Below are 23,205 nucleotides of genomic sequence, written 5' to 3'. Positions count from 1 at the left end.
TGCAGCACAGGATCTCCCAGCTGTTGCTCTCTTGATATTGCCTGGATATTGGAAATGTTGGCTATTCAGAATGGATAAAGGATGCTGACAATGTAGCCTTTGGGTAAGCAAAAGAATATTACTAGTTCTTGAAATTTCATATAAAATGCTGCAGAATTTGTTATATGAAAGGTTATGTGTTTAAAACAAATGTTATCTTTTGCACCTTCCTCACAGCCATCAGAAGATGGAAAGAGGAGAAAGGGGTTTGAGAGGTGTCGTTGTAGTAAAATCTTTAACAAAATTAGATGAGCACTAAAAAGGATTTTTTAAAAGTAACTTTCTTCAGACAGTACAGAATTCCTGAGTGTCAAACTTGCTTTCTAAATCACTTGTATGTGGCTTGCTAGGTTGCTAGCTGTAATCACAAATTCCTGTGCAAACTAGAATAAACATCTGAAGAGGCATCTTGTATGGAAAAAAGCAGATACTCTCTTATGCACATGACTGCCAGGCTTGATTGTTATCCACTTCTGCTGGCCTGACTTCTTTTTGCTGCCAGTGTATTTGTGTTCTCATACGTCATAGGGCTTATGCTTGGTTTATAGCTTTATTATGAGCAATGCTGTGCAGCCTGTATGCTGGAACATCTGGGGCATCATGTAAATGCTGAGCATTCGTCAGTGCGTAGCATTAGAAGAATCCTGGATATTTAAGTAGGATTTGAGTTGGTTTTCTAGCAGTGGCATGAAAAATGCTCTATCTTATTGCTGCTAATATTGGCAGAGATGTATATGTTCATGTGATAATGTCTGTAATAAAAACTAGTAACAAACAATAATGGCAAAAGCTGCATAGTCCATCGAAGGACAGAAAGACTTCTTTATATATTTTAATACCCTTCTGGAAATGTTGCATTTCAGCTGATAATGGTTCATATTAGAACCACTGACATAATCTCCTGTGCTGTAATGATTACTCCAGGATTTCTGCTTTTCCTCTTCCAAGTTAATTTATTCACAACAGTATTTCAGTGGATTTCTTCTGTTAATGTCTGCTCTAAGTTGTGTTTTACCTGAAAAGTATTTTCAAGATGCCTTGCAAATGTGCCTTATTTAACTTACTGAAAGGATAAATATCCTCATTTTGCAGAGCTGTGCTGAACTTCTCTCTGTCCTAGTTGAAGTAAAGTGAAACGTGAAAGTATTAATGGGGAGGGGGTGAGGGAGGTGCACTCTACATGCAAAAAGGTTTAACACACAAATGGGATTTCCCTTCCTTGGCTTGTGTCTGTTCCCATTTCTGACTGAGGGTTTTTGCTCATACAGCAATTTCATAATCTGGAATAAATAGGTCAGGAAGGCATGTTTTATATTTAAGACAAATTTTGTAATTTTCAAATATATAAAGACTATAAACAATGCCTACATTGTTCTACAGTAAGTAATCTCATATATTTGAATAATTTTTGTTTAGTTTAGAAACTTGCCTATTGGCTTTTACAGTCAACTGTACTCAAGGCTTGTAACTGAAAGAGCTTATCAAAGGATTTTCACCTGAGATGATCTATTTTCTGTATTTGTGTAATCTATCATACAAAAGTAGAAGAGAGTTTACTTACAGGGCAGTAAAGAAACGATAGATTGGTAGAGAAAATTAGTAACATGATTAATTTCAGAAACTTTGTTGTCTTTGAGGGTTTAAAGTTTATCTACTGCCTTGTATATTCTGTTTATATTTTGTTTCAAAAAAAAAAATAGAATAGTTACTCATTCTTGGTGTGTGTGTGTGTGTGTGTGTGTGTGAAGGAGTGGTACACCAGCATGCCCCTCCCCCCAAAAACTCTGTGTATATTTGTATACAAAAAGTGTGTTGTGTGTGTATATGTGTATATAGAAGGTTTGAACACTGACTTTCTTCAAAAGGAACAAGTTGTTTTGAGTCCTCAGAAAAAGTTTTAGAGTAGTGATGGCCCTTTCAGTTTTGGTAAAACTGACAAATATTATATGGGACTTTGTACTACAGTTCAAAACCAAGACTTACCTTGAACTTGTTAAATTATTGTTAAATGAAGTATAATTTTGATGTGTTGAGAGAGAGAGAGGTTTAATAAACGAGGGAAGTAGAGTTGCTGCCCTTGTGTTCATTTTCCAACTAGTTATTCAGAGAAATTAAGTGTTTCTCATTGCTATAGGCATGTATGTGTACGCAGGACTTCTGTCCTCAACCAGCCTATAGTGTCAATTCAGCCCTTTGCAGCCAGCGCTGTCATGTAGAGGACTGGAAAGGGTAAAAACATTGGCTTTGCTGTCTTTAAGTATAATTGTGGTTTTGTTTTGACTTCATGCATGCTTCTGAGTGGGGAAGGGGAAGGTTTCCCATTCTGTGTAGTGTTTACATTCCTTAAAACACCCTTTTGAAAGTGGATGCTTTTACATTAATATGGAAGGAGAAGGGAGAATACTAATGGCCATCTGTTTTGCAGGATGGGGCTACACCTCTACAATGACTTCAGTGCTTTCACTTTCTGCAGTGTTAATGACAGATAAATGCTTTCTAGCACTTCCTGTGTGTTATGAGAATTTATCACTTCTAACCTCATAACTTAATCAAGCAATGTTAATGCTGCTTTTTTTTCTTCTCATAGGATAAACTGTTATTTACATGTTGCAATGTTCATACCTGTTTGTCCCTACCATAGGAAAGGAAGTGTGAGGTTTTGACTCCTGAAGTGTGGTCAGTAGAGGTTGTTATGAATATACTTTGTTATGAATACACTTTGAAATAGGTTGCTTAATTTAAGGACACTTGAACAAGCTGAGGAGCTCAGTGGCTCCTGAAAGCTTCACAACTACTTCCAAAGATTTTGGTGGAAAAATTGCTCATTGACTATGTCACTAAAATTTACTCTGGCTGGAATCTGTCTTTTAAAAAGAAGTGGAACCTGTGACAAAGTTCAGGCAGTTTGACCATGAGGTTTTGCTTGTCTTCTGCCTGACATCCTCCTTCCTTGGAGCCTCTCTAGCCGCATGGGCACTCAGCTCATTGCATTGCCCAGGTAGTTTTGTGTAGCAAGCTGTCATGGAGGAACACTCTCTTCTAAATCCTTATTTGAAGACTCAGCCTTTCCTGTCCCTTTTTAACTCAAAGTTCTTGCCCAGGCTTTCACTCTGGATTTATCTTGTTGTTATTGAATTTTTAAGTAAGGTTTACTGTTTTCCCTCAAACTAGCAAAGTTCTTATGAAGGAGTGATGTGGCTGAGGACATGTAGAAAGTTTATGACAGGACTTAGGCTCTGAAATACTCTCTTAACCTACGCCTAAAGAAAATGATTAAAATGTTTCTTGAATTACAAGATCCGTTTTATCTTACGGAACAAGCAGTGCTGTTAACAGACCTTAGGTACTACTGAGTTTTAAAAGGAATTTATTCAAAACTACCCCCTCTTATGTGGAGGTGTTTGTACTGTGCACACTGCTTCATGTAAACCCAGTGCTAAGTCACTTTGTCTTTGCTGGTTTTTTTTCTTTTTTTCTTTTAAATGTGTTGCACTGTGGAAACCTGTTGTTCTTAAATATTTTTGTATTTGAGAACTTTCACAGTGAGTTTGCTCACTATGAGCTACTAGTAAACTTCAGGAGTTATTTGCCTTTTTGACCTGGTTATTTTCATTTTTTTTTTCCCTGATGAGTGTAAAGGGAGCACTAGAGCTCGTGATGCAGAAGCAATCTGTTTATTTTCCCTTTGTGAGAGAAGGGGATGACTCTGCATTGCAGTGAGCACAGCCTAGGATGCGGTGAAACCCGTTCGGTGTGTACTTACCTGCCTCATTCCCTCCAGCCCTTCCCGATTGCTGAGGAAACAGAATATGGTTCCCAGGAGAGGCTCTTATACCACCTTTATTTTGGTTATTTACACCTGGTGATGTACTCATTTAGAAAATGTTCTTAGTGGCTCTGGATTCAGTTCTGAGCTGGGAATCATTCAGAATAAATGAATGTGCTAAGATTACCAGGCAGCCCGCAACTTTAGGAAGTGGAACGTGATGAGCAGGTGTCTCCTCCAGTCCTGTGCTCCGTCACACTAGGTATGGGCAGAAGAGCTAAATTAAATGATTAGAAATTGAATTCTGAGTTACTGAAGTAGGTAGGAAGAGACCCAAGTTCAAAATTTTGTTTTTCAGCATATGTAGATCACTGATGGCTTCTGAAGTGCCATCAGAGGCAAGATGAGAAAATTTATGAAGGCATGCCTTGAAGTACTCTCTGTAGTGAGAGCTGTGGGAAGGAGAGGTGGAATGGATGGAATGGTACTCTGTAGAAAATATGAGAGTGAGATAAACTTGGGAAGACAGATGTGTTTTTAATTTTAGGATTTGCCTTTTCCTTTTGAATTCCTTTCAAAATGAATCATGGAAATCTTAAGTAGTTAAGCAAAGAAGCCAAATGTACTTTTTTTTTTTTTAATTCTTGCTGGATCTTGATAATAGTAAATAACAATTTATGCAAAGGACCCATAGGTTACTCATGGAAATAAAAATTGAAATAAGAGGTCTAGGAAACATTTTTATTTTTAAGATAGCATGCCTAGCTTCAGTGGCTAAACGTGTAATATAAAAAATACTTGAAAAAAATCTGCTTCTACATACAAATATCTCTGATTACTTTCTTGAAATCTGAAGTAGTGTGCTAGCACTTATTTGGGACCTGTAACTTGAAAATATTTTTCAAATCAACTTGAGTTTTGTGTGAGGGAAAATGGCTCTGTTCTCATGAGTGTGTGTTAAGAGCAGAGGGATTACGCATTCTCCTTTTCTGTTCCTTGTTCTCCCTTCCTGTGTATTTCCTGCTGGCCTGAACTATTGACGTGACACTGATCAAATTACAGGGGGTTCAGATTTTAAATGATTCTTTAGGATAATCTTGAACATAACTGAATCTGATTTTTACTGAAGAGAGACCAATAACATCAATCAAAAGACAGATGAGTTGTCTTGCATGGGGAAGAAGGGTTGCAGAACAGGAGGGGAAAGTGGGGTGTGAAAAGGCACGAAATGGTTCTGCCTCAGTAACTGTTCTTGTTCTCATTTGAAGCACTTGGATGTGAAGCAGTTTTGCGTGTTGAAATGTATTGAGATATACCAAGGTAACTCCTTGCATAGCAAGGTACTGAATGTAATGAGGCAATAATTTCAGTGTAGGTGCAGTACAGTTGTTGATGATTTCTTTTCTTTTCCTTTTTTTTTCTCTTCTGCAGATATTCCTGAAATACCAGAAAGCATCTCATTCTGCAAAGCACTACAGGTAGCAGATTTCAGTGGGAATCCACTGACTAGGTAACTTCTACCTTCTTAGTACTTGCCATACCAAAACTGTAATTGTTAAAGTACAACTGAAATTTTAAATAAACCCTTAAAATACTGTAATCTAGGATCTCTATGAAATCATACCAAAAGCCCCTGTCCCTAGCAGAGACTTTTGCAAAAGTTCAGATTTAAAAAGTGATGTAAATCCTTACAAGCAAGGATGAAATTTGTTGGCTGCCCAGGAAAAAATGTAAATCTGATAGTCTCTTAAGTCATTTTCATTCCTCCTCTTAAATGCATTGGAAAACCATGCTGCTACTTGGAAGAGATAAAGCAATGCCTAGCACAAGTGTTTTGGGACAAACCCAGGTGCCTGGTAATTTGAAATAGACTTTACATCAGCCAATGCAAATAATGGCTTTCCTTAATGATTGAAGTTTTGGATTAGTGTTTCATCAGTGTCTCATCACTTGGGACATACCAACGTGCAGTAGATGTGTGGCAAAATACACTGCATGTGTCAGTGGCTGCTACTCCTGCTTGCAGTTTGTGTTCTCATGATCTGTAGTTTAGGGATTAAATAAACATTCCTTATAAAAGAGGGGTTTTGTTTACCTTTCTCTGCTCCACTTGCTGAAGAATTTGGACTTTATATAATGAAACGAGACTAGAGATGGTGAGAGAAGGGATGATCTGCTAGTTAAAACCTTTGAGTGCTCTTTGGAGAACTGTCTCCTAAACTGGCCTGTACCACAGAGCCCCTTTGTGACACTGAGCAAGTCGCATCAGCTGAAGTATTCATAGCGGGCCCTAACCGACCGGCTCGGCTCTGCCCTGAGAGAGGCTAGAGTACTTGCACCGTGTGAGCTGGCTGACTGGAGCGAACAAGTCGTAACAAACAGCTGAGTGTCTGTAATAGCTCAAGCTGCTGCAGCGGTTTTGTGAGACGGCTTCTCCCGCATATGCAACTGAAAATTGTCAGCACTGTGCTTTGAATACGGTACATAATGCGTTCTAAGTTCTCTGCAAAGTCAAATCTGTAAGCATTAAAGGGACGCTTGTGACCTGGTTCCCTGTGTCTCAGTGGCCCATTTACGTAGAGGGGATGATGATACCACAGAACTCTCGTAAAGCAAGCTGGAGCTGCGCTAAAGTTTAGATACTGCAGTGAGGAGAGTCATAGAACGGCCTTTTGCCAGAGCTTAGTGTGCAGTACATAAAGCACAGCACTTCCCCTCAGAGTATTGAAACAAAAATTTTCAGTAGTAGTTTGTTCGTTATTGTTCTCCACTTCGTGCTCTGAGTAAGACCTGGGGTCCAGGTAGTGCATCTTCATCAACAGCAGTTGCAATGTGTAACTATAGCTGAGCAGGATTAGGAAAAGAATTGAAAGACTTATTAATGGGATTGAAGTAGACCTCAACTCCTTGTTGCAGTTGTAGGAGAATTTAAAAAATTTGTGATAAAAATAGTTCTCGAGTATATGCATGTCCTGGAATAACATCACTTCAAGCAGTTTAGTTGGTTATAAACCACAGATAACAGAAGCTGTTTACATTGTTGCCTGGTATTTTCTGTGACAAGGTCAGGAATTTCAGGTTTTCTTATATAACAGGAGGGTATTTGCACCTATTTGTCTAGACAGACTAGGAAATTCTAATACTGGTTTCCTTCTCTGTGTGATATCCTGGAATTTCTTTCAGCCATTGATTCCTGTCCTTATTTCTGGTAAGCTTAAAAGCCAGTCAGTGATCTTCCCAGTCAGTGTCCTGCCACTAATACAGTATGTTGCCCCATTGTCAAACTTAATTTTCAGTGAAGCCGCAGTTTTAAATGTGGCTGTCAGCCTGTTTTTACAGCTGTTTTCAGTTGATGCCAGGCTTATATTAATAAAAAGCAGGCTTATTGTAGGTTGGGCATTTTGACAAGCTAGAAGTCAACTGTAGATATCAGATTGTTTAATCATAAAACCATTACAAGGAAAGAAGGTTTGCATGCTGCAGTATTGTGAAGTCGTAAATGTGAAATACTCTAACTGTACAGCATTGTCTTGAGAGCAAATAGACTTTCTTAAAACAAACAAACAAAAAACCCCAGCAACTGAAGAGCAGTCTAGCAGCTAACACAAAATGACCATCCCATAAGCAAGTGTGTAAATGAAGCATGAATAAAAATGTCTTATTTAATCATTTTACCATCTAGATAATATAAGAAAACACAAACAAAAGAGTAATTTTTAATTTGTAATTAGAATAATCAGAGCAGGTTTTTTTGTATACTGAATAAGTTTTCAAGTCTTATAGCTTTTTAAAGTTGCAGATTGGGGGCGGGGATTGGAGGGGTCAGGAGAGAGGAATAGTACCCATACTTCGACACAAAAGGAAATTTTAGGGGCTCTAAGCATGTGTGTGGCTTTTTTGTTTGTTTTTTTTCTCTCCCTTACTATGATCCTTATAAATAGTTAGAATTTCTCAGGGTCATGCTAGAATTTAGTCATGTCTCCTCTCCCAATACATTTCTGCTAAATAGACTCTTGTTCTCTGCTACACATTCTATTTTTTGCTGTGTATTACCATAGTAATTAAATGTGAATACATATGCTGGAAGTCGTTGATTTGAATTAATATCTCTGTAGGTTGCCTGAAAGCTTTCCTGAACTACAGAATCTAACGTGTCTTTCAGTAAATGACATCTCTCTGCAAGCACTACCTGAAAACATTGGGAAGTAAGTTTTTTGTTTGATTTTTTTTTTTAAGCTTTATTATTCGTAGTGTTCTTAGTTTATTTTCACTCTATTGTTATGCTTATTGTATAAATGACCAATATAATCATATAAAAGACCTGTTGTTTACCAGTCTGCACTTACTTTTTTTGTGTTATACTTTTAGTCTGAGGGGGTCTGTCTGTCTTTTCTTTTTAATTATTATTTCCACTTACCATTAGAAGGCTAATGTAGAATCTAAAAAAATATGTGTATATGCTTAGGCTTAGTTCTCAGGGATTTGAAGTAACTTGGATTTTTTTACATGCAAAATTAAAAAGGTATTTTATGATGCAAAACTGACTCGTTACTTTTCTTCATTATATTAAAGGCCATTGATCCATTGTTTTAAACCTGTCAGCCGGCTTGCAGCTTAGCTCAAACCAGACAATGTTGGTGCAGGAACAAATGGGTAAAAGCTGGCCATGATTAAAGCTTCTGGATGGAAATTAGAAGGTTCCTAACCATAGCAGCAGTCTGGTTCGAGGCGGGGGGACTCGCCAGTGGTAACTGGGGAGATGAAAACCCATAAAACAGCTTTTAAGATGAAACTTGATAAGCTTTTAAGGTATATTAGAGAAATAAAACACAGTTGCAAGGACAGACTTCCAGAGTGGAGACTCATGAAAGGTAAAATAAACATGGCTGATCAGTCTCATTTTAACTGAACTAAACATCCTCATTCACAGAAAGGACACTCTTTCCTCTTAGAAGAGGGAAGGGTAGCTCTTTCATATTGAAGGAAAAGAGATAATTTTCTATCCTCTTAAATATGTGAGAATGGCGGTACTGGTTCAGATTAGGGCCCATCTAGCCCTGTACTTTACCTCAGTTACAATAAGCAGATGCCTAATGAGGAGTAAGAAGAAGAAAAGTGTGTGTTTGATTACTTACCATCCTGTATTTCCAGGTCAGAGGATTTCCTGGGCTTTGGATGCTGATTTGTCTAATTGGTAGCCTTTAATAGATCTCTATTCCAAGTAGTTGTCCAGTGTCTCCTTGAGCTTATGCAAACTTCTTCAGTAGCCTCCTCTGGCTATTGAAGTAGTTGTATAGGTTTTTACCCACTTCAGGAAAAATGCACAGATTTGCTTTTCTCGAGCTTGACTCCTCTTTTCTTACTCTTTCAGTCTCCAGTCCTTTACTGGAAGAGGCAGTGAGCAGTTGATCCATAAGTACTCTGTCTGGCATTGATGACTTTGTAGATGTCTACCATATCTCCATGTGCAGTTTTTTCCAGGCTGAAGAATCTAGCTTGTTGTTCTCTTCAGAACAGTTTTTTCAGAACAGTTTTCACAGAACTTAGAGATCTGTGCTTAAACTCAGAAAAGTTTAGTTTGTCAGGTTTCCTGATTAGAGAGTGAACTTTCCTGCAGTGCCTTCCTGCAGTGCCTGATAGTTCTCAAATTTGTCTTTATCTGCCTTTGGGGTTACTGTGCCCATACTGTTGATCTAAATTGCTACGCACTTGAACCACTTCCATCTCTTTCTTTGTTCAGAAAGCCACAATAACACAGGTAGGACAGCTCAGATGTTGAGTCGTGTAGCAGTGGAGACCTTTTAGTTGTGAATGTACTTTCGTAAAGTGGAATATTCTTAACACAGATTCTTTGGGGGTCAATATCACCCCTAACAATCATTAAAAAACAACTGTTTCTAAATAGTGGAGTCCTCCAGAAGTGATCTTATTAGAAGAGCTCCTGTAGCATTGTCAAGTCCAGACCAACATTGCTTTAGCCACTTCCCAAGGTTGGAAAAGCTGTCAGCTGGCATCAGTCCAGCAGCAACAGAGACAGAAAATATCTTCTGAAACCTTTCACATGCACTAACAGGTGATGTTAATGTGTGCCCAATGACTATGGTAGCCTTACCTAAAAATTGTATGGACTGGGACTTTTGTGACACTTTCCCTTTTCTATGCAAGTTTGCAGAGCTTTTCATGCAGCTTTTCATAGGACTGGTAAGAAGTCCTATGATATGATAAGAAGTCCTATGATAAGAAGAGATTTGCTCAGACTTCTCAGTTACTGAAAACCTAGGGCTAGAGTTTTGCGTCCTGCCTGATTTTGAAAATGAATAGAAGAAACATGACAAGCGGAAACAATTCCTGAAGAATAAGGTAGCCTGCTGCTTCATAGGCAGCAGGAGGAGGGAGGGTCACTGCCTGCTGGAGGAGGGTCACTGCCTGCCCTGACTCTATTCTGGAGCAAATGACTAGAAACAACTTTGGTTAAAATGGAGATACCAGACATTTTCAAAGACAGTAATGTGTGGAACTATGCAAGAGTAAGTGTTGGCTATTTTCCTACCGTTGGTCCTAAGCGGTCTGAGGAAATGCTGTGATACTAACTCAGCCCTGTGTGAGCTGTTTGAGATCAGAACAATGTAACCCATCCTCCCTCAAAGTCTATATCTGATTCCCCATATTGAAACTGAAAATGCGCCTTCAGTTGCTTCAGGAAGAGCCATATGATTGTCTTCATGTTCCTAGTGAGTTGTCTTGGAGGTCTAGACTTCTATTCAAGTATGATTGGCCTGCTTTGATCTGGCAAATGCCCCTAGGGTATCTTTCTAAGAATACAAGTATTGTCTTTATACAAAAACATTTTCATCTTTACATGAAACTTCTGCTAGTCATATTATTGCTTAAAGAAGCAGAGACAAATGTGTTATTGTCTTTGGCTCAGCAGGAATTTAGAAATACGGTAATTGGGAAGCTTTAACTTGGCCTAAAAATGCATGCCTTCCAACTCAGAAACTAAGAGTGTATCTCACAAAGTCTAACTCATCGTGAAATTTGTTGGGGAGTGTTGATCTTTATGCGACATATTGAACTGACCCAAATCGTACCTGGTAACCTTTCTTATACATCTCACTTATTCTAAGACTATTAACAAAGATAGAGGAATGCTTTTCTGTCTCTTCTCCTTCAGACTGGTGAATCTCAGCCAACAGTGACATCGAGAAAGGGATTCTCTCTAGTTATAGCTGGAAATGATTGAGAGGACTTTAGTTACAATGTTCTAACTGAGAGACAGTGAATTGAATCAGAATCTTGAAATACTCATGTCTATAAATAATAGATATTCTCGCAGTCTGACTGCTGACAAATGCAACTTTCTTTTTTTTTCTTTTTTTAAAAATTCACAAAAGTTTCATCATTTATTGTAAGTGAATTTAGTGGTACAATGGATCACTGATTAAAAACATTTCCAGATGTCGCATAGCTGTGCTCTTACAGCATCTCTGTTCCCTTTCCACTGTACTTGCTAGGACCCAAAGAAATGCTAGGAACTAGGAAAGTAATGCTACTTGCATCTTTCTAGCTGAAGAGACTAAAGACTCTTGCAGGTGTTTGGATGTGTTTGCAAGTATCTTTTTGGAGTTTCTGTGTGCTTTAGATAATGATCCATGTTATTGTTTGTTGGAATAACCTGGCCCAGTGTACTATGTATGAGATGGGTCAAAGAGTGAGCTAGCAAATATATACTGTTATATAATCTATAAATAGTATCTGATATATTATAGTTGTACTTTTTTTGTGGAAAAACTTGAAGTTGATGTGCTTTCTACCAGTCTTCTAGCCACAAGAGTATGTGGAAGCTTAGGGAAACACATCCGAAGTTCTTACCATCTTAAAATTTTGCCTGGGAAGCTGCCTAGTACAGCCAGTGAAATAGTCTAGTTTATTTTAATGCAGTGAAGTGATCTATATATGCAGGATGACTTTTTTTTTTTTTTTTTTTAATGACCTGTTTACAATCTAATGGCACTACAAATTTGCCCTAATGTATTAAGTGGGGGAAACAAAGAAAGTGATGGTTAATATTTTTCAAACAACAATTCTTGTAAGGTTAGTTAGGAAATTTCCCTAATCATAGATAATACTTACATTTCCCTAATAAAGAATTTTAGTAGCAGTATGTCTTTCATATAAACAGATACCCAATCCAGATTTTGCAAGGTCTGACATTACTATGCCATTCAGAATTTTTCTGCATCAATCTTTTCTATTTTTCCTTGCCTTTGAGTTGCCAAAATGTATAATATTTAAGAATCCAAAATGGATGTTCTAGGAACATAGGCAAGGCCTCCACATGCCCTTTTGTCTTTACTCTTGCATGTGCATAGCTGTGCTCAGTGTATCCCAACCTTTTTTTTTTTTTCTCTCCTCTGTAACCGCTTCATTCTGCTTCTCCAGTACTGCTATATGCATTGGAAGTTTTCCCTTGTTAGGTAAAACCTTGCTCTTGTAAGCCTTTGAGATATACATATATATATATGTATATAGTGTGTGTGTGTGTGCGTATGTGTGACACATCTTTTTATCAAGACCCAAGGCAGGACATACTAACAGACTAGATATCCAGACACTATCAGTGCTATGTTTTTGTGATTCTCCAATCTTTGCCTCATGAACCGGTTGCTGTCTGGAGTAAAATAGTGAATGCATACAAGATCCTGTAGCTAATAACTAGGTGAGTACAGCTAGGAACAGCAGTTGTCCTCTTGTCTAGTTGAACCATTCAGAGAAACAAATGACACAATTTAAACTGTTAGTGGGAGTATCCTTTTTAGTGTTTCTTAGTCTAATGAGAATCAGTAATTTCCTTGCTTAATGTGCAGGACCATGTGTGTGGTTTTGGAGCTCTCTGATCAGCAAGAATAGTCTGTTTCTCCCTAACCTTTAGGAATTTTCACTGAGGTCCAGGGTTATTCTTTGATAGTTCCTTATACAATGTCCAAAACACAAGGAGTGGCTTTTTCCTGAAATGAGACAGTATCTCTCTTTGCACAGTTCTGTCTATAAGTATTCCTAGAGCACACCTCACGTTGGTGTGAATCAGCTTGCAAATAAGTCTGTCCCAAGCACATCTTCTGTCCTTATCTGTTTGTTTTGTAGCACTGGCTTCAGAGTTTTTTTTTTTTTTTTTTCTTCCTTTCTCCCGCACTATATTGTGATATTGTTGGGTTTTTTTTACCAGCAAATATTTGGGAAATCAGGGATGCACATTGTGCTCTGATGGTTGAAGATCTAGAAGAAGAGTAAAAGGAAAAAAATATGTCAGATTAGTACCTTTTTGGGGGAGGGGGCTGAGTTTGTTTGTTTGTTTGTTTCTTTCTTTCTTTCTTTTTTTTTTTTTTTTTTAGTTCTTAGGCTTGAATGAAGTCCAGATCTCTTCTTATTTGTCTCTGTTCTTTTATTTGTCTCTGTTTCATCTAGCACTGGGTTTTCAGGTGTATGCTTTGCATGGAACCTGCTCTAGACAAACATCAATCCTTTCAGCATGAAATGCGTATTTGGATAGGACAGTTACCTGCCAAACTGTGGGGACAAGACCAAAAAGTACAACTTATTTTAATGACTAAAACAAAGGACATAATTTACAGCACTGTAGTTAAGTTATCATTTAAGTCTTGCTGCCCATCAACATACAAAAATTCTAACCCTTATCCAGTCTTTAGCTTTCATCCATTTTCAGTAGTCTTGTCAGTGCCTCAGTGTGAAGGAAAAAATAAAGATTACTTACTTTGTTTTGGATGCTAAGGTTTAAAATATGAGATTGTTAGTCATTGGCAGGTAGACTGCTTTCGAAGTTCCCTTGGAATACCTGTCTGGGTCCTAGCATGGCGAGTAAATTAAAACAAACAAACAAACAAACTTCTATGTACTGCATCTTCCTCCTACCCCAGAACTTATAGATGGTCTTCTTGGACACCATCTCCAAATCCTAAGATTTAACAAAGGATGTTATACCCATGATTTTAATATCCCCCTGATTTCCCTACCCCTCCTCCCAGTCAGAGAATTGCACAGTCTGTGATGCAAGGAAGTAGATGGTTTTGTTTTGGCTTTAGAAGCTTTTAAACTGGGGAGGGGTGAATTTCTTTAGATGGGAGTGACATTCTTATTTCCAATGACTGATGAGTCTGGTTTACCCCCAAGCTGCAAGCAGGCTGAATGGATCTGTGGACCTTACTACTGAGAGGGAATTATCAGGTAAGCAGAGAAATTTTCCTCTTAACATCTGCAACTAGCAGATAGAATGATGAAATACGCATTTCAAAATGAAAATAAAGATAATGAACGTAACAGAGCAAATATTACTGCAGTTAAGAGTATTGTCTTGTAGAAAGGCATGTTTTTCAAGAGTCATGGAAATAGACATATATGTATTTCCAGAGGTGGTGTGCTAGAGAAACAAAGTCACTGAATGTGGTGACTTTTTTAAAGAAAAAAGTTTTTGGTAACTTCTGAACTCAGAATTTTTAATATTTTCCTGAATGAGAGTGTTTGGAGACTAAAAGGTCTTTAAAGTCAGGGATGACACACCTGATGGAGATAATCCAGAAGTAGATCAGAATGGCATGCTTATTTTTAGTATTGGATTCCTGGGCCAGACTTTGGTTAGATGTGTGCTAGAATGTCACAAGTATAGATTAGGTTACACAGAACAGAAGAAGGTGTGAGGAGCAAGACTATACAGTGCTGTTTTAAGGTGTAGCATAATGATGACTGATTAAAATATGTTCTTACAGAATACAACAAAAGTGATGGGGAGACTTACCTTACAAATGCATAGAAGGAGAACTGTTTGTAGGTCATCTTCTAAGCTGCTTTAATTGGTATTAAGTATTTTGTTCTCAGTCTGGCTTATTTCTATTTAGCTTTACAAGTAATATTTACAGAGTTTAAGTAGGTGGAGCATTCAGTGTTAATCACAGCTGTTTGTTAAATAGCAAAACTGAATGCTAAAGAACTTGAAATCTATTTCAACACTGTTTAACAGTTTAATAGTTAATGAATGCAGTGCCTTTTGGCCTTTAAATAAGAAATGTAGCATCTTGTATGTTCCACAAGGAAGAAATATTAAACATGTATTTAGCAATTTTTTTATCTAAGTTTTTATTTATGTAGTAGAAGACCGATGTTGCGTAAGTGAAGCAGAGTATATTTTGAAAATGAATTCTTGTTAAAATAATGAATTGGCTTAGCGTCCCAACCTGTTTCAGTAATCTTAATAAGCAAATTGTAGAATGTTCAGTTAAAGCATTTAAATATTTATGCTAATTATAATTATAAATTCCATAATAATAAATCTGTTAATAGATTTTTAAAGTGTGCTTGATTTACCTTTGGAAGGTCATATTTGGACCTTGCTCTTTGTAGAGAGACAGACAGACCAAGAATAACTGACTTCAGCAACTTGAAATCCAAGCTTATGTAGAAAATACGTCCTTGTTAGCAGCTAGGCTACCTCAGCTATAGGTTCAAGAACTTTGCTCCTCTCTCAAAATTTGCATGTGCCCATCTGTTCAGTCTTTTCTCCAGTAAGTGGCTAATTGTTTTTATTCTTCCATTTTCACTTATGGAAGAACTTTAGCTTTTTACAAGTCAACTGTTTGTATTAGTAATTCAGTTCAAGTAATGGATAATTCAGATGCTTTTTCTCTAGCTTGAAGTATCTTTCCACTTTAAGTATAGGATGACAAAATTATCAATGTTCATTTCTTTTGTGTCATCCTATTAACAATCAGTTCTTCATGAAAGCAGTATTTCTACTCAGTATTTTATATCCATTCTTTCGGCTCTGTCAGAAATGACAAATACAGAACAGAAATTTTTACTTTTGTATCTTACTGTTTTACTAGCATAATCCTACTTGTTAAACTGCAGAAATGGTCCCATAAGGAGAAAAATACTATGTGCTTTTTCCTCGTACATTATATACCTAACTGAGGGAATAAAAAAAAAACCACAGCATTTAACTTGTATCTAAGTTACTTCAAGTGGTTACTTTGCCTCCAAAAAGCAGAGAAAACTCCTCTCGAAGATGATCATTGGAAGAACAGTTTTTAAGCTTACTAGTGAAATGATGTAAAAACAATTTTATCAAAACTAAGTCTAGTTACCTTTCTTTTCAGTTATTTTTACAGCATCACCTGTATTCAGAGGTAGAACCATAGGCTTTCGCGTGGGTGAAGACAGTATGCTTTGACTGGATCAGTGCATGCATTTAAGAAATTATTACTTCCTGTAATTTCTGACTTGTTTAAGATTTTGTATGATTCAGTAACTAAGAATTTTCAAAAAAAACGTTCTGTACCTTATTATGTGATCTGGGCTTAAAAGCCCTCTTTAAATTCTATTGGATTATTCTTACAGAAATTCATTTATGCTGCTATTTATCATAGACACTATAGAAAGGTTTAGATAATGGAAGAGAAGCCACAAAAGGAGACAGGGGACTAGTTAAAACTGACACTGGGGGTAAAAAAATGCTCTGAGCTTAAGTGGGTGTTTATGGAAAAGTAAGCTTCTTGAGAAAAGGAAGCTTGCTGCAATTTTGTACTATTTGTAGAGTACCATATAATGGATATGAATTGTAAGGTCCTTTCATGATAACTTTGCCTGATTATATGCCAACATTAAGCAGTACTTGGAAGCAAAGTAAGCGTGCAGTGTTCAGCCTTTTAGAAATGGGGGTAAAATGCATACTAGCAGAATATAGACCACAGATCATATGTTTATATATTCATGGAACCTTTGGAAATTCAAGAAGCATAATCCTTCTGTATAATGCTAATATTGTTTTTGTTGTATTGAAAATCTCATTACACCAGAAATCCAAATGGAGCTGGTATTTCAGACACTTGGGAAGCATTAAGCTGATGGTGCTGGCAGATAGTAACTGTGAGGAATGTGCAGGTGAAAGACAGAGGCCCACGGAAGAACTGAGGTAGTAGTTAACTCTGGAAAGGTGAAGGGGTGCTACCGAAACTCTTGAAACCACACCAATTTAAGCATCTAATTTAGATACAGAAGTTTGGAGAGTGGTCTTCTGAGGCTCTTTCTCTCCCTGTCTCTGTTGACTGTAGAAAGAGAGGCTTCTTCGGGGAATAATTTGAATCAGGACCCTATCTCAGAAGTGTATGCTGTACTCTGAAATGCTTATGTGCTGAGTAAGTAGTATTTTGAGAGTTGGCTAGTGACTAATTAACCCTGTCATTTACTTGGAGGGAAAGAAAAAAAAAACAGTTAACTGTCAGGTTTTGACTGAATTGTCAGTCTGCAACTAGAAGCATTGTGGGATGGAAGTAGCTTAATAGGATCCTATCAGGTCAGTAGTCACTTAACTGATGTGTCCTGGGGGAGACTCCTAAAGTTTGCTGGGAGCTTTTTTTTTTTTTTTTTTTTGGACAGTGGGTACAAGCTGCAATATATATGTAAATCTTGTTTTGTATGTTTTGCTAGCTGTTGTCAGAGTACCACAGTTTCCCATTTCTTGGAAGACTCTTCATGGACAGGAAGACCTGCATGTTCCATATGAGGCTTTTTTTTTTTTTTTTTTTTTTTTTTTTTTGTGCAAGTTTAAACTCTCTTCCTTCCCAGGCTAGTGTAAGGCTGAATGTTTCAAAGGCTATATGCTATATAAAGAGATCCAGGGGCAGGGCCTTACCAAAGTAAAAAATAATAGTAATAATAATAATCTACAGGTGCTAGCCTAGTTAGCTGAAATCCTTTGGAACTGGTGGAAATGGCCAGAATACAGACTTACAACATGCACAGATGTGGTATTATCCTTGGGCTGTGTTCTGTTACCATGGCTACTTTTGCATAAGAAATCACGATAATAGACCAAATACTGAGTCTGAACTGTATTCTTACCTTAGCTTCTGAACAGCAGAATTTTCCACCTCAATTTTTCTTAGAAAACTTTCCTGGATAAAATAGTCATTTGTATGGCACTTCTGCAATCAGAAGAAGCTCTTACTTCATCTGAAAGCCTACTCCTTCTTCCCCTTCGCCTACAGTGCCTTTATTTGAGTCTTGCACCAAAAGTTCTGAAATCTCTTTCTTAAGCTGTAATGAAACCATTTCTTTATACACAGCCTGTTATGCTACAGAGCTTTTCCAAGATAACTGAGCTGGAAGCATCTTCTGGACTACTACTTCTTTCTTTTGTGCTTGTTAGAGTAATGGACCTTGATGACTTTTTGGGCCCTTGGTGACCTCTCTTTCTGTGGCTAGAATCATCTGGATTGTGAAGGACCTTCATTTGTTTTGTACAAACGTAGGGACCTTGCCGGCTCTCTTGTCTTTGCCTTCTCTTTGCTGTTTTACAAATGCTATACAATGGTGCTGGGATTGTAGTAGGATGAAAAGATGGATTGTCTTTAGTCTTAAATAATTGTCACCAAAACTACATTTTGGATTTTGCATTCCCTGTACCCTTTGAAATTTCCTGGAAAGGCTGTGAATAGAGCCATGCATTTCTGTAAATGTTTAAATTCCTCATCTCTTGCAACACTATTCCATTATTTCCAAAGTCTGACTTCTTGTCGTGCATGCTCAACTGTGATGTGCCCTTGATACAAAATGAAAATATTTGAGACTTTGATTAATCAAATCAGAAGACTTTAGTCCTTTTTTTTTTTTTTTTTTTTTTTTGTTGACTGAGCATCTTTAGCTTTTATATTTGTTCTTTTATCCTTTCTCTTCATTTTCTCCTAGTGTTTTCCAGGTCTCTCTTTCCACTTTATTTTCACAAGAGATTGGTATGCTTGGCACAGTGCTTCCCAGTTCTTTCCTCAGAAGTCTTTGGTGGTTTACCTCAAGGGCTTGAATATTCCCAATCCTGTCTTGGGGGTGGAGATATGGAAACAACACATTAAAATGTTTCAGATGTTGTTGTTTGTTGTTAGTCTTCAGGCTGGTTTTCTGCTCACTTGAAAAGGGGACTGATTCAGTTGTCTCTAATCTTAAAGCAGTAAGATAACTCGAATTTGCTTTATAACTTTACAAACAGAGCATTGCTTAATGCATGTAATAACCTAGATGGAATTACAACAGGTCAGTGCAAATCTGTTTTTTATTTTATTTTAACTGCAGTTGACATTATTTTACCAATTACAATGAATTGTTTTTGTCCAGAGAATCATCTGCTTTTGAAATGGTTGTTTTGTAGAGTATGTTGCTACTGATAACCTCTTCCCAATTAATCCAAAGGAATACAGGCTTGCTTTGTAAGAACGTGCTTTAATTCTGATGTTAGTGTCCTCTTTATTTCAGAAGAGACCACTGTGGTTGACTTGAAGGAATATTTGCTGAGTTCTTAAGATATACCCTTTCTTCAGAATGTATTGGATTGTGAGTTTGTCTCGTAAATTGTGACAGGCATGCTCAGGACATAAATTTTTAGGATTTGTGGACTGCTGGATGCTATTAATTCTGCTCTCAAGTATTGATTTCATATTTCTTCTTTTCAGTCTTCTACTTCAGATGATTAATAGCTGTATGTAAAGTTAGTGTAGGTACAACACTAAATAACTGTATTTGGTTTCTGCTGAAAATGATATTTTTAGCCGTGTCATACCCTTAAATTCTACTTGGTTCCATTCTTAAACCAGAAGTCCTCTAGAATGCCGAGATGGAAAACTTTGTAGTTATTTTGTTTACTGCATCCTCTGTCTGGTTTTGCTGTTGCCTTGTGCTGAGTAATTGCACACGCATGCTCAGTGTCCAGTGTGTGTGGTAGCTTTTGCGATGAGAATAATTACAAAATCAGTGCTTTTAAAAGTTTATGTAAAATAGTTACTTACTACAGTAATTTTGGAAAGTATTCAGGTTGTTTTGTTCCCTTGGAATGTAGTTTACATTGTTTTTGTATATTCTGATTTTTGGGGGAGTGAGCACTGTGGATCCTTCTGTTCTAGAACAGTTCATAATACTCTACCATGTTACTCTACAGTGTATGGTATATTTGTATTTCTAAATGAGCTTGGTGAACAGCCACTGATGGAATCGTATCCTTTGAGTAGACTCGATTGCTGTCATTTTTTTTTTTAATAAATTGAAACAACTATGACTTTTTTCACAATGACCTTTTTTAGATTCTTTCTCTAGTCCTAAATTTCAATCTAGGAGGAAAAGTCATTAAAGTTATTTCTTTGATTTCACTTCAAAATTTCAGAAAGACCTTTTACTAACAGTACATTCACAAAGTTAATGGTAGGGAAAGGAAGAGGAAATGGAAAGGAATAAAATGATTTAGTTTAGTATATTGTGAAAAATCTTTGAAGCTGAGAAGAGTAAAATCTACATTTTGGGGGAGAACATGCTATTAAAACAGAAAATGTATTTGAAACATTGCAAGAGATTAGCATTTTACTTGAAAATGAGTACAAATTCTGTCTCATACATACCTTAAAATGGGAAAATGAAGCACCAATGTCAGATACTAACAGTACATCAGTATGTTTATTCCAATTTTAACTGCTATTTTACAATATAACTATCATCTTTTTCCCTTTTTTTGGGTTGTGACATAAAGGTTTGCTGGAAATCCCTTCTGAACTAGAAGATATTTAGCACTAATGAGTCAGAAGTTCCCTCAGATTTTCTGGCCTTTCTTTCAAATGAATTCACCTTAAAGATAACCCTGCAGTCTAGTGGAGCAGCTTTTGCTGATGTAAACTATTTTATATTACTTGGTGGGGAACTTCATTTTGTCTAGTAGGGTCTGCTTATATTGCACATGGTTTGGATTAGAGAACTTGCAAGAAGTACTAAGGATAGATTAAGGGGTGAAAGGAAGTGCCTTTATTTTTGTTCTAGTGTGAAATTTATAATTTTTAGCATGGTCCGAGTCAGAATAGCTGTAGAATAAAGAATTTCTCCCCTATAAAGCTTGTGCCATTAGAGATGAAAACATAACCCATAGGTAGCTGGCTCCCATGGGAACAGAACCCAACCTGGGACTGTGATCAGCCACAGTCGGTCTCTGAAATACATGATACATAGTTGGATCCAAGTACAGCTGATAATGAGTATCCACAGACCACAGTTACCTAGAGATCATAGAACGGTAAGGTTAGAAGGGACCTCTGGAGATCATCTAGTCCAACCCTCAGCATAGCCCCGTATGGGGATTAAACCCACGACCTTGGCATTAGCAGCACCGCACTCTAACCAACGGAGCTAAACCTGCCCCCAAATCTCATACCACTGCTGGCTTCAGCAGTACAGACGCCTCTTTCTTGAATGTTTCTAGCAGTTGTACTGGCCCAAGTGCTTAGGGGATGACTGGGGAGCTATGTTGCTCTCTTGCTGTTATTTATTTATTTACTTAAATTTCCTGAGATGGTTCACTGGTCTTATACAATGGGACAGGTTAACATGGTGGCTTCCAGACACTTATTTAACTTGGTTTTGCTGACAAAGATCTTTGTTCAACCACAGCTCAAGTGGTATCTGATATAAGAAATTAAGAAGTTGCACCATTTTACTCAAAGACACTTCAATGTATTGAGGAAAGAGTTAAGTAGATGCAGGACGAGATGTAAATACAAGATTACAAAGTAGTTTGATGATGTGTGCATTCTTTTTGTATTATCTTGACAAAAGTGAATCTACTACTGTGAAGAGAAGGTGCAAAACTTGAAGAAAGGTTTGAGTACATTTCTGTATTTCTGGATAGGATTTCTGGATTTTTGGATAGGATTTAAGGCATAGTATCTCTTTCATTACAACTGTAAAGACGCTGTAATCGCAGTCTGCAGGTGGTGGTCTGAGACGGACTAGCAGCAGACCTACATTGTCACTGGACAGTCTGAAAGCACTGGAGAGAAGCGTGGAGAGAAGCACTCCATCACTCTGCTTCCCCCTCCTCCTTTGTTGGCTCAGTTTATACGAAAATGCTGGATGTCGTGTCCCATTTTAACTCTATTTTCATAGTGTTGTAATTCTTAGATGAGAGTTTGTATTGTGTCATTGGAAAGATGACTTCCTTACTACATAGTTTCTGTCGATTCACTTTAGTTGCAGTTTTTGAGTTATTCTTACTTATCTTTTAATTAAATTTATAATAGACTTCTAAAATATCTTTATGTGGTACATTTTTAACTGTATTTCTTCCCAAAGAATGCAGAACTCATTGAGTTTAGATGTAATTAGTTTTAAAAGCTGCGGAGGACTGCTTATAATCTCATGGGAGCTTTGATTACATCATATCCAGTGACTTCTGAATGGAGTGCCAAATCGGGCACCAGTTAAAGTGGGCACAAGTTTTCAGACACTGTTCAGATTCAGTATGTGAAAAACCTCCTGTCCCCTTTAATAAGTCATTGCATCAGTTTTGTTACCTTCCTTGCTAACTGCATTAGAGTAACAAATTAACAAAAACAAGGTAATTCTTTGCTTTTATTCAAGTGTTTTTTTTTTTGTTTTTTTTTTGTTTGTTTTTTTTTTTTTAACTGGGAATAACTATTGATCTGGTAATATATTATGTTTGTTTTGTTTGTAGTGAAAACAAACGTGTCAATTTTAGGTGGCCTTGCTAGGCTTTTTCTAAATTATACATGCAAAAATCATTTGTGGTTGAATTTAGTGGAATTTCTTTTTTTAATCTAGACTTTATTTAAGGCATAGGATACTGCCCCTTCCCCCACACACTCTAAGGCAGAGCATACTATGTTGTAAAGAACTGCTTATTTGTAGACACCATATCTGATTTTTATTTTTCCCTGGGACGCTAGAGGATTAGAGCAGATTATAGCGTTGGGATAATGTCTGACTCCTTGTGTTCCACTTAGTCATAAATAAAACCCTGAAAAATCTGAATGTTGCTATGGTGATGTTAGTAAAAGCCTGGGATATGAAGTAAGTGAGCCTCTTAGAAGCATAATGTCACTTACAATAATGAGCATGCTGTAGGTATAAATGGTAGATGAGTTTAGCTGATGCTCTGTAACTTTCGTAGCCTACATCAGATTGTGAAAGCAGATTAGTAAATTAAATTCATGTGAATATGCTGTTTAGTAACTTGCAACTACTGACCTTTGAACAAATGGAACTGTATATTTGTATTTTGTCTGTTTACTTTCTAACTCTAATATTTTTCCACTATCATGGAGAAACAAGCAACACTTCCACTCTTCCTATGCTTCATTTCACAGAATAAAAAAATTCAGTTCACAGTAATTTTACTTTAAGCTGTATAAACAGTAATTTTTTTTTCTTCTGAAAATATAGTATATAAAAGGCAAGATTATATGAAAATGTATTTTTTTTCTTTTAGTCTTTATAACCTGGCTTCGCTGGAGCTTAGAGAAAATTTGCTGACATATTTACCTGAGTAAGTGACATTTCATGTGTTT

The 23,205-nt window shown here is 37.0% G+C and overlaps 1 protein-coding gene across 1 annotated transcript in view; it reads left to right on the top strand.

The window, feature by feature from the left end:
• LRRC1 (leucine rich repeat containing 1) overlaps positions 1-23,205 on the top strand; it is a 75,146-nt gene that overhangs the window by 28,183 nt on the left and 23,758 nt on the right. Inside the window, exons 3-5 of the mRNA XM_062571110.1 lie at positions 5,237-5,315; positions 7,921-8,010; positions 23,127-23,183. Of these exons, the coding sequence (XP_062427094.1) occupies positions 5,237-5,315; positions 7,921-8,010; positions 23,127-23,183 (226 nt within the window). The remainder of the gene's footprint in view (positions 1-5,236; positions 5,316-7,920; positions 8,011-23,126; positions 23,184-23,205) is intronic.

This window comes from Rhea pennata, chromosome 3 (genome assembly GCF_028389875.1).
Source record: "Rhea pennata isolate bPtePen1 chromosome 3, bPtePen1.pri, whole genome shotgun sequence".
Taxonomy (NCBI): domain Eukaryota; kingdom Metazoa; phylum Chordata; class Aves; order Rheiformes; family Rheidae; genus Rhea; species Rhea pennata.
Note: the sequence above shows the minus strand (reverse complement) of the source record. Positions and strands in the feature narration are given on the sequence as shown.